This window comes from Narcine bancroftii, chromosome 4 (assembly GCF_036971445.1).
Source record: "Narcine bancroftii isolate sNarBan1 chromosome 4, sNarBan1.hap1, whole genome shotgun sequence".
NCBI lineage: Eukaryota > Metazoa > Chordata > Chondrichthyes > Torpediniformes > Narcinidae > Narcine > Narcine bancroftii.
The window spans coordinates 82,192,187-82,204,178 of NC_091472.1; the positions used below are offsets into that span (position 1 = coordinate 82,192,187).

The following is an 11,992-nucleotide window of genomic DNA, read 5'->3' on the forward strand; positions in this document are numbered from 1 at the left end:
TCTGTAGTGATGAGCTTGAAGTGTAGTTGACTGCAGGGTGGTTGGGTAGGAATATTTCATTCTCTTTGGAGAATGCTAGCTCGACAATGTGGTTTCTCCCATTATGGCAACCCATTGTATGCCTCCCAGTCTGCGTGCAAATACTTCCCCCTTTTTAAGGGGACCCTGTGGCTGCTGCACAGACTCCTCGGGGTCCTGTAGGTCGGCCTCATCTGTTTCTCTAGGTCTGATGTGCCCCGATGTCATGAAAGTGAGGATCACCACTCCCTGTGCATGTGGAGCCACTTCTTCAATGTGTATGATTGGATATTAACATGTGCAGTTTTTGTTTCAGGAGACCATTCATCCTTTCAATGAGTCCAGATGCCTGTGGGTGTAGAGGAGCAGCTATGTGGTACCAGCCTCCACCCCCAATTCTGTATTTTGGCCCTCCCATGAAGTGTGAAACCTGATTAGACTGTCTTCTTTGGCTTGGCTTCGCGGATGAAGATTTATGGAGGGGGTAAAAGTCCACGTCAGCTGCAGGCTCGTTTGTGGCTGATAAGTCCGATGCGGGACAGGCAGGCACGGTTGCAGCGGCTGCAGGGGAAAATTGGTGGGTTGGGGTTGGGTGTTGGGTTTTTCCTCCTTTGTCTTTTGTCAGTGAGGTGGGCTCTGCGGTCTTCTTCAAAGGAGGTTGCTGCCCGCCAAACTGTGAGGCGCCAAGATGCACGGTTTGAGGCGTTATCAGCCCACTGGCGGTGGTCAATGGGGCAGGCACCAAGAGATTTCTTTAGGCAGTCCTTGTACCTCTTTGGTGCACCTCTGTCACGGTGGCCAGTGGAGAACTCGCCATATAACACGATCTTGGGAAGGCGATGGTCCTCCATTCTGGAGACGTGACCCATCCAGCGCAGCTGGATCTTCAGCAGTGTGGACTCGATGCTGTCGACCTCTGCCATCTCGAGTACTTCGACGTTAGGGATGAAAGCGCTCCAATGGATGTTGAGGATGGAGCGGAGACAACGCTGGTGGAAGTGTTCTAGGAGCCGTAGGTGATGCCAGTAGACTGTACTTCCCATGGGTCTCCATAAATGGAGCAAAGGTACTTCATTCCTTGAATGGTGTTGCCCTGATTGGCCCTCTCACAGGGCACAGCAACCAGGACAGCTGAGTAAGTGTCCACCATCGTCAGGAGGAAGCTCTTTTTATTTTGATGTGGGAGAGGGCTGATGTAGTCTATTTGCCAGACTCGGCCTGCTGCTGTGCCATGACGTTGTGCTCTTGTGCATCCATCGGTCAGCCCCGCAGTTTAGTCTACTGGCTGGTGGGGCAATTATCTACCACTGTCTGCGCCTCTTCATGTATAAGAGCCACTGCTAAACCTTCTGCTGTTGGATCCCATATATCCGCTCTTTTTGTGTGCCCATGCTGCCAGGGCACTGGAGTCTGTATTGTCGGAATGGGTGGAGGCTGAGCATATATGCGCTGCACAGTCCACGTCAGCATTATGTGTCAAGTCCGCCTTGTCCCTATTGGTATGGGCATCCACATGATGGACCATGAATGCCCTCTGCCCAGCCTGTTCCCAGATGTATTTCCAGTGCTGCTAGCCCCAAAGTAGGTGGTTATGAATCTCCCATCCTGTCTCGTGCCAGCAGGCCATCCACACCGCCATCCCGATCGCCTCTGCCCATGAATCCATATAGATAAGGAGCAGACCCGTCATCTCTTTAAGCTTGAGTACTACCGTAGTCAGGCCTGGAAGCTGACTGGATATCCTGTCCCTTCCTGAGTCGGAGTCTTACCAATGGTGGGGTGTAGAGGCTCAGCTCTTCATAATTGCCTTCCATTCTTCCAATGATTTGAGCTGTCCATAAGCCATGCCTTCTGCTGCCATTTTTTAATGAGGGAGTTGAATATGGGATATGGGAGAGGGATGTACAATAGGGACCTCTGGAAGAAGATCATTGTCCTTGGGGAGGAATGTGACTTGCTCATGCATCCTGCAGACCCCCTCCACCTCAGCCTCTTCCCGGTCTGCGATGTACCACTTCATCTCCACCTCCTTGTCTTTCCCCCCTCCATCCCTTTATTCCCCTCCTATGCAAAGAGGGCAGCTGAGCATGCCCCTCTTTGAGGGTGGCATCAGTAGACTTGACCCACGATGGGCAGGTGAGACTGGAGTATTATGGTTTCAGCGGCCATTTGATGCTCTGTAGTGAGGAACACCAGATAGCATGCCAGGAGTTGGTGTTCAAAAGGATTGTATCAGGAAGTGGACTCAGGGAGGGTTTGGTCCAGAAGCCAAGTGGAACTCTGCAGCCATTAATTTTCTGCCTGAGACTTCTTTCGGCCATCGTGATGGTGGCGGAAACTTGAAGTTCAAAGGCGACCCCTGTCTGGCAGGGGGCTAGTGGTAGTGCCTGCTCAATTGTCTGATTAGCCATATCAAATGCCATCTGCTGCTCTGGACCCCAGTGAAACGTTGCTTTCTTTCTAGAGACTGCTTAAAATGGGTGTGGCAGCATGGCGAGTTGAAGAATGTGCTGCAGCTAGTAGCCTAAAAGGCAGATGAAGCTCTGGGTCTCGTCTTTATTGGTGGACATTGCAGTGTTTAAAATATTATTCTTTGCAACCTCTGGAATGTCCCTCTGCCCTGAGTGCCATTGAATACCCAGGAAGAGGACCATCTGGCTAGGGTCTTGGACCTTTTCTGGGTTGACTGCCCAGCCATTATTCACAGAGTCCTGAGACCAAGGACTCAAGTGTTTGTGCCACATTCTCCTCTGTGGGGCCATGGAGGAGTATATTGTCAATGTAATGGGTGACATCAGCATTGGGGGTGGTGGTGGGGGGGGAAAGAAAAGGGCAATATTTTTAAGATGGCAGGCGATTTATCCGTGGCAGTGTGGGGCTCTGAATATATCCCTGGGAGAGCCCCCCCTCCCCCACTGGGTAAAGGCAAACCGGTCCTGTGAAGAAGGACTCAAGGGAATGGAAAATAACACGTTCGCGAGGTCCACCATGGCGTACCGATGCTTGATGTCCCTCTCTCCAATGTCTTCCACCAAGGTTAACACATTGGGAACAGCAGTAGTGAGAAAGAGGGTGACATTTGTAGCCATAATAGTAGTCGATTGTCATGCTTTAAGTGCTGTTCTTACAGATGGGCCAGACGGGACTGTTGTAGGAGGACACAGCAGGTGTAAAATTACTCCTTCATGGAGTAATGCCTCAATTACTTCTGCGATTTCTCGATTGGCTCTCAGCACCCAATACTCCCAGGTCCAGACCTACTTGGTGGGGTGCAGAATGATGACCGTAGTCCAGTTTTCTCCTCTGACCATGATGGTTACCTGGGCGATCTGAAGGTTAATTTCCCCTTATTGGTGCACAGCAACTGCCCCTTGAGTACATTCATGCCAAGAATGCTCTCAGGGGAGGCTGCTACCAGGACAGGAACAGGAGGGGGAGTCTTGCTATCTATGGACAGGCAGGGGTGACCTCTCTGGCAGCAAGAATCAAGCCCCTTAAACCCTCTATAGAAACCTGAGGTCCCTTCCATCCCTTGCGGTTACCGGAGATAATGGTATGTTGGCCCCGGCAACAACTAATGCCATCCAGCACTGGGTATTCCCTTTTCCCATTGTTGACCACTGGGATAAATGGCCTCAGATCACCCAGATGGGATGACCGCTAAATGGATCTGCCAGGGGTTCTGGGCTCTATCCTATGTGTTGGAGGTGGAGGTGTGCCACTCTGTGGTGGGTGTCTAGTGCAACTGTGAATTGGCTATTTCCTGTCGTACCAGGGAGATGATCCCTGCCTTGAGGGTGGCAAGGGCCACCTGTGGTGTCTCCACCATCCCCCCCCACCCCCCAACCATGATGTTTCTGCTACAATGCGAACGTAGTTGAGGTGGAGATACCATGGATGTGGGCACAATCCTCAAGCATCTGTCAAGGCAAAGTACATTTCCCTGTGGATTAGTGGGAAGGTGGTCTCGCTGACCTTGGTGTCGGCGTGGTGAACCTGTGCAGGTGCTCCCCACTCAATGTACTCTAGTCACTCCAGAAGGGTGATGGCTTGCCCATCAAAGGCAAGACCACCCCCTTGAGATTGTGATGGGCAGTTGTCACTAGGTGGCCTACCAAGTCGGTGGTGACCCTTGCCTCCTTGGGGAAATTCCGCCCGCACTGCAGCCACCATCTGATCCTAAAGGGTGGTGCCCTCATTAATCTCTTCAGGTGGCGCCCATAGGAAGCTGTTCACTGCTGCACCGATAGTCTGCCCAGGGCACTGGCCTCTAGATGGGAGAGGCGAAAATGGGGATTTCCCTCATCCCACAGCCAGAGCAGCCATATGACTAGGTACTTGCCCAGCCTCTAGCGATATCTGTATCAGTCTGGGTGGAGTAGTCCCACTCGGCCATCCACACCTTCTCTCCATTCTTGGCTACCTCCCCATTGGGGAGGGCCAGCAGGGGATTCCTCATGGCTAAGCATAAACTACTCTGGGACCAGCAAAAGGATCTGCTTGTACCATTGAAATTTCACTTTTTATCTTACACTATTACTGAATGCAGTATTTATTTATCCTTTATTTATTATCTCTTCTGTACTTGATAGTTTGATGTGCACTTTTGTAGTTGGTGTATCTGTTTGGCTGAAGCAAGGAAGAATTTTGATACATGTGTACATTGTATTTGTTTATCTGACAAAACACATTATTTTATGGCGAATATCAATTTAAATGTTATTACGAAATTAAATTAATATAAACCATGCTGTTCCTCATATTTAATCATTTTGTATTGTACTATTTTGCATTGTAAGTAAATCTAATTCAAAGGGTATTCATACTAATTTGTTGGTCTTTTCATTTGTTTATTCAGATACATATTAATCCATGCTTCCATCGGTCATCAAGTGGAGACCAGCTTCTGCCCTTGGAGAAAGATAAATGGCACTGGCTCAACCCAGGAGAATGTTTTTCTTTGATGCCAGACAAATATATATATAAAGTTATCTCTTCTAGCTCGGACCAGACTTTAAGGTAATTGATTAATTTAAACCAAATATATCAATAGATACATCTGTGTTGTGCAATGAAACAGAAATTGCTGCAAGTACTGCTTGGACGGAGGACATTTCAGGTTAATGTCCTTTCATTTGATCTGCATGTAGCAGATTTAATTAAAATTAATAGGATGATACATTTCAAGATAATTTGACATAGTCACCCTTCTGATTTTTGACTTTTCATTCAAAAAGCTATGTCAGTTCATGAGACAAGTCATGCCAGCTTTTTAACAGAGCTCTTAGGTGCATGTATGACTGAAAAATCCCCTTTGGGCAATGGGGGTTTCTAGATAGGTTTCGTGATATGTAATCCCTTCTGTAATTTCTTCATAGGCACAAATAATCTATAGTGATGAATTATGTATATCTTAAATTATTTTCACATTAGACACAATTGACCCAATTTGTTTTGCAGTTGCTAATTTTATTTTCCAAACGTGACAAGTGATAATGATTTTTCAAAGATTGTTAAGAAATGTTTTAATTTGTGCATCAAGTTTTGAATCAAATGGAAGATTTACACCCAGTAAAATTGAAGATATTGTTGCAGTCATTGAAGTAATCATGCATTCTCTTTCTAAGTGATGTATTCTATATATACTATCTTCTGATTTAGCACTTGATTCAGAGCCAGCTCTTCAGCGCTTGACGTCCTGCTTTGCGGAAACTGCCAAAATGTTTGGCCTGGAAGTCAGCCTGAAGAAAACTGAGGTCCTCCATCAGCCAGCTCCCCACCATGATTACCAGCCCCCCCACATCTCCATCGGGCACACAAAACTCAAAACGGTCAACCAGTTTACCTATCTCGGCTGCACCATTTCATCAGATGCAAGGATCGACAATGAGATAGACAACAGACTCGCCAAGGCAAATAGCGCCTTTGGAAGACTACACAAAAGAGTCTGGAAAAACAACCAACTGAAAAACCTCACAAAGTTAAGCGTATACAGAGCCGTTGTCATCCCCACACTCCTGTTCGGCTCCGAATCATGGGTCCTCTACCGGCACCACCTACGGCTCCTAGAACGCTTCCACCAGCGTTGTCTCCGCTCCATCCTCAACATCCATTGGAGCGCTTACATCCCTAACGTCGAAGTACTCGAGATGGCAGAGGTCGACAGCATCGAGTCCACGCTGCTGAAGATCCAGCTGCGCTGGATGGGTCACGTCTCCAGAATGGAGGACCATCGCCTTCCCAAGATCGTGTTATATGGCGAGCTCTCCACTGGCCACCGTGACAGAGGTGCACCAAAGAAAAGGTACAAGGACTGCCTAAAGAAATCTCTTGGTGCCTGCCACATTGACCACCGCCAGTGGGCTGATATCGCCTCAAACCGTGCATCTTGGCGCCTCACAGTTTGGCGGGCAGCAACCTCCTTTGAAGATGACCGCAGAGGACCCATGATTCGGAGCCGAACAGGAGTGTGGGTATGACAACGGCTCTGTATACGCTTATCTTTGTGAGGTTTTTCAGTTGGTTGTTTTTCCAGACTCTTTTGTGTAGTCTTCCAAAGGCGCTATTTGCCTTGGCGAGTCTGTTGTCTATCTCATTGTCGATCCTTGCATCTGATGAAATGGTGCAGCCGAGATAGGTAAACTGGTTGACCGTTTTGAGTTTTGTGTGCCCGACGGAGATGTGGGGGGGCTGGTAGTCATGGTGGGGAGCTGGCTGATGGAGGACCTCAGTTTTCTTCAGGCTGACTTCCAGGCCAAACATTTTGGCAGTTTCCGCAAAACAGGACGTCAAGCGCTGAAGAGCTGGCTCTGAATGGGCAACTAAAGCGGCATCGTCTGCAAAGAGTAGTTCACGGACAAGTTTCTCTTGTGTCTTGGTGTGAGCTTGCAGGCGCCTCAGATTGAAGAGACTGCCATCCGTGTGGTACCAGATGTAAACAGCGTGTTCATTGTTGAGGTCTTTCATGGCTTGGTTCAGCATCATGCTGAAGAAGATTGAAAAGAGGGTTGGTGCGAGAACACAGCCTTGCTTCACGCCATTGTTAATGGAGAAGGGTTCAGAGAGCTCATTGCTGTATCTGACCCGACCTTGTTGGTTTTCATGCAGTTGGATAACCATGTTGAGGAACTATCTATCCTGAGAATAACCATATAACATATAACCATATAACAATTACAGTACAGAAACAGGCCATCTCAGCCCCACTAGTCCGCACCAGTTTAAGTGAACTCCTCTAGTTTGCTCCCTGTCCATAACCCTCCAATCCCCTCACATCCATATACTTATCCAACCTTCTCTTAAATTACAAAATTGATCCTGCTGCAACCACCTCTGCCGGAAGGTCATTCCACTCAGCCACCAGTGAAGAAACTTCCTTTCATGTTGCATGTTTTAAAAGACTGACTGGAAGGCAGAAGATGTTGGCATTCCATTCTTTCGTTATCAGATGGAACTGATAATTACCTCCTTATTTGGTAAAAACTATTAACTACCGGCCAAGAGACACAACCCTGAGTATCAAATCCCAAGAGAATTCTAAGGAAAATGTACTTGTATGAAGCAGTCTGTTCAAATGTTTCAGAGAGCAAGGCGTTTGAAGATATAAAAGATTGATTTGTTAGCCACGATGAGGCATTCATGGCAGTGCTTCTTACTGTAAAGGGGTTCTCACACTTTGCAAAGCGATTACATTTGTATACGCGGTTGTATTTGTGTTTATTTTCAAACAATAAAGGGTCCACTTTAACAGTCCATCTTATCCAAATCTTGGCCTCTGTCCTCTTTCTTTCAATCCTCAATCTTGATCAAAGTCATAAGCTCTAGCTTCTCCTTTCTCATTACTCACAATACAGGAGTGATCAGCCTAATGGTTACCAGTCAATTTTACGGACCCAGCCCTCCCATCCATCTCACTGTATATTCAGTCTTTGGCCCAACTCTGGGGCAGCATGTTTTTACTGCTGAAAGTTGCAGAACCCTTTCTGATCAGAGTGTAACTGATATTTACAGTGACAAATCTTATGCCAATTATGGTGTACCCTAAGAATTGATGAATTGTATTAAATACATCATTAGGATATTTTAAAGATAATAACAAATAAACTGCTGGAGGAGCTCAGCAGATCAAATAAAATCTGGGGGAGGGGGGAAGGGGAAAGGATTTGTCAATATTTTCATCAAGATGCTTTCACAGGGTCTTCACCTAAATGTGAACAATTCATTTTCCATCACTGTTGCTGCTCGATCCATTGAATTGTTTTTATTTTGCCTCAGATTCCACTATCTCCAATCTCATTTGTATCTATTGTAAATGCATGATTTCTGGTACATATAACTTGGTTCCTATAAAATTACAATATTTTCAAAAGAAAATTAAATTGAAACATAGAAAAACTTCAGTATTGTATTCAGTCAGTTGTATTTTACAGAATCGTGGCCGTATGATGAAAATAATAAATAAGAATAATTTCATTCATTAAATAGGTATTCAAATAAGTTTTTAGTTCACATATTTTGTGATGTGTCCACTTTGTTGAAATGTACATTAGAAAAGGACGACGAAAAATGAGTTAATTTCACGTGTTCTACAAGCAAATTTTGTCTTGTATTCCATGGATCTTTATTCCCTGGAATATAGGAGAATGAGGTGAATACTTATAAAGATATTTAGATAAAGTGAATGCTCACAGTTTTCTCCAGGGTTTACAATTGTGTAACTTAAAGCAATAGCTTCATGAGGAAAGATTTAAGGGATCTGAAGGGCAACTTCTCTCTGAGGAGAGTCTGCATCTGAAACAAGCTGTGAGGAAACTAAAGATGTGGATACATTTACAATGCCCAAGATGCATTTGTACAGATATATGGATAGGGAAGCAAATGGGACTAGCCCAGAATGCTAACTTGATTGGCATGGACAAGTTCGGTGGAAGGGCCTGTTCTTTATCTCGTCACGTGTAAATGGAGTCTTTGGTGAAAACTGTAAAAAGTTTTTTTTAATTAGCATGTACCAGACATGTATTTTTTGGGGAATAATAGTATTTAACATGGCGTTAAAATCATTTTTCTAATTGCAGAAACAGTGATCTGTCCAGTTTGGAAGATGATCAGTTTGACTCAGAACATTTGCAAAAAGGTAAAGGAAAGTTTGAGAAAGTCTCTGAGGATTACACAGAAAATCTTACTACATCTTCCAAAACAATAACAAGGGATTCAAAAGAGAAATTCAGCACATTTGAACCAAATAACATCTTGGAGAATATGGTAATAAATGCTATAATTAACTTTTTTTTTAATGTTGAGACCAAATAATATTTTTAACAAGTCCAATATTATGCCAAATGAGTTAGGGCAGGTTTGGTACTGTGGAATTTTGAATTATATGTACACTTTTTGCAAGCCAGGATTATTGCATGGCCATCATTGTTCTTGGTGGCTTATTATCTCATTCAAAGACACTAAGAGCATTCATGAGACAGATGGATTTTCATGACCATCTAGTTGTTATCATTTCTCTACTTAATGTGGATATTTCATTTACTTTGTTATCTGAATTTACCAGTAAATTCCTCATTGTTTTTACTGTACTAGTCCAGGAAAGTAGCCACTCTGGAATTACCAAAATTAATACTTTTAATCAATATGCTGAATTTGTCAGATTTAAACTGCTTGCATTTAATTAGCATCTTTAACAAAATGTTTTTTTTTAAATCTGAAGAAGCTTTTATTTTTAAGAGTGTAACAGAGCAGAGAGGCATATACCTTCTCTTATACAAGAGGTTGGGGAGATTGAACCAACTCTCCACCCATCCCTTCACACACTGACATTCCCAGCACCCTGGCTTGATCAATCCACACAGCCAGGAGGGTCAGGAAGGGGAGGGGAGGGGGAGTGAGTAATCAGTATGCCCCTGACCTGCAAGTCAGATCTTGCCAGCAAAGGTTCCCGATTCTACTTAACTGTCCCATCGTTTCACCCAAGATATGGGGCACAGGGACTTGTAAACTTTGCTGTACCAATCACAGACAGACACCTCCTTGCCCTGAGCAGTGAGGGCTTTCTAACATCGGTGGAAATCCAGGTAGTTCTGGTAACAGTTGTAGGTCTGGTTGGTGTTGGGGAACCTGGCATCAAAAGGCCCGTCTGGTATGTGCTGATGCGCTCCTCAATGGTTGCCATGGTGTCACCTGCCGAGAACTCCTTTCCATCCACCCGCCCACCTCCGACTCTTTAACAAAATGTTTAAAGGAACTTCAGTGGTCTAATAATAAGTCAATGTACTGAGGAAAACTGTGCACAGGAAAAGGAGAGAACAAAAGATTGACTCAAATAAAAAGATCTGAAAGAAGGAGAGAGGGAACAAAAATGAAGGACATCATCAGCTGAAATTGTGGGGAAAAGTGAAAAGAGTCTATGGTTTTGGGTGAATGAAAACTTGAGATTTATTGCAATGCTTGAGAAGATTACAGAGATAGAACGGATAGAGATAGACCTTGAAATTTTGAATCTTGACTGTGAAAATGTAAGATTTTTAAGGTTTCAAGTTTATTGTCATGTTATACTTGGAACAGCGCAAAGGGCAGAGGAGTTGGTGGAGGGAAGAAAGGTTTGTGTGATGTTCTGAGCTGCAGTTCAACATTCAATACCATCATCCGCTCAAAATTGATCAAGACCAGGACTCAACACCCCACTGTGTAATTGGATCCTGGATTTCCTCACCTCCAGACCACAGTCAATGAGGATTGGCAAGAACATCTCCTCCACAATCTCCATCATTACCGGAGTACCACAGGACTGCGTTCTTAGCCCCCTGCTCTACTCATTCCTACCTACGACTGTGTGGCTTGATACAACATCATCTACAAATTTGCTGTCACTGTAGTAGTGGGTTGTATAAAAACTGCTGACTAGCTGCATCACTGTTGGTATGGGGACACCAATACCTCTGAGTGTAAAGTACTGCAAAAGTTAGTGGACACAGCAGAGGACATTACTGGCAAAACCCTCTCCACCTCAAGACAAGGAATGCTGCCAGCTGAGAGCGGCAGCAATCAAGGATGCACATCATGCAGCATGCGCTCTGTTCTCGCTGCTACCATCAGGAAAGAGGTATAGATGCCACAAGTCTCACAGTACCAGGTTCAGGAACAGCTGCTATCCTTTCACCATCAGACTCCTCAACAACAAATCATGGATTCGTTAAGGGACTCTTGCACTTTATTGTTTTTTTTCCTCTCTCTGTATTGCACAGTCAGTTTCTTTAAATTTCTTTATTTGTTTACATGTGTATGTTGAGTTCAATTTTTTGTGCGGTACCAGTAAGTGATAATTCTGTCTAGGCTGCAGGAAAAAAGAATCTCAGGGTTGTACGTGATGTCATTTATGTACTCTGACAATAAATCTGAACTTTGAACTTTCTGCAGTTTCTTCTAATCTTGGACAGTAGTTCTCATATCTGTGATGCATCCAGTTAGAATACCTGTACAAGTTGTTGAGTGATATGGTGGATGTGCTGAGCTTCCTTTGGCATTGGTGTGTCTTTTTGACCATTGTGTCACTGTAGTCCATAAATCTTCGTCCGCGAAGCCAAGCCAAAGAATTTTTAACCTTTAGAGAAAAATCTTGCAAATATCATCAGTTGATTTTTGATCTTTATTAATTAATTGATGGGCTCACAATAAATGCTGACAAAATTTTAAAATTTTGATTTGTAGTGGTGCATGTTATTGGTATATTAATAAAGGACATTAAATATATTTTAAGACAGTCTGAAGTTGATTGTAGGATGTAATAGCCTGACTGCATTTATTTATGATTTAATCATTAAGATTTTAAGTTATTCCAACGATTTGATTTTTTTAAACAAAAGATATTTAGTATTGGATGTTTAAAATGCCCTGGGTGTCACCTTCCAAAATTCAATTGATTGTAGAAAGCTGCCCTTGAATTGGAAGTTAAAAAAATGTAAGACCACTG

General features: G+C 44.3%; 1 protein-coding gene and 1 pseudogene across 3 annotated transcripts in view; one reads left to right on the plus strand and one right to left on the minus strand.

Moving 5' to 3' along the window:
* Positions 1-11,992, plus strand: part of aplf (aprataxin and PNKP like factor) — a 146,776-nt gene that overhangs the window by 11,678 nt on the left and 123,106 nt on the right. For all 3 annotated transcript variants that reach the window (XR_011355850.1, XM_069931779.1, XM_069931780.1), the window contains exons 3-4: positions 4,877-5,037; positions 9,093-9,279. Coding sequence is in view for 2 of the 3 variants with exons in the window: in XM_069931779.1 (XP_069787880.1) it covers positions 4,877-5,037; positions 9,093-9,279 (348 nt within the window). In the remaining variant the exon portion in view is untranslated. The remainder of the gene's footprint in view (positions 1-4,876; positions 5,038-9,092; positions 9,280-11,992) is intronic.
* LOC138759882 (cytochrome c oxidase subunit 6B1 pseudogene) lies at positions 9,939-10,195 on the minus strand (annotated as a pseudogene).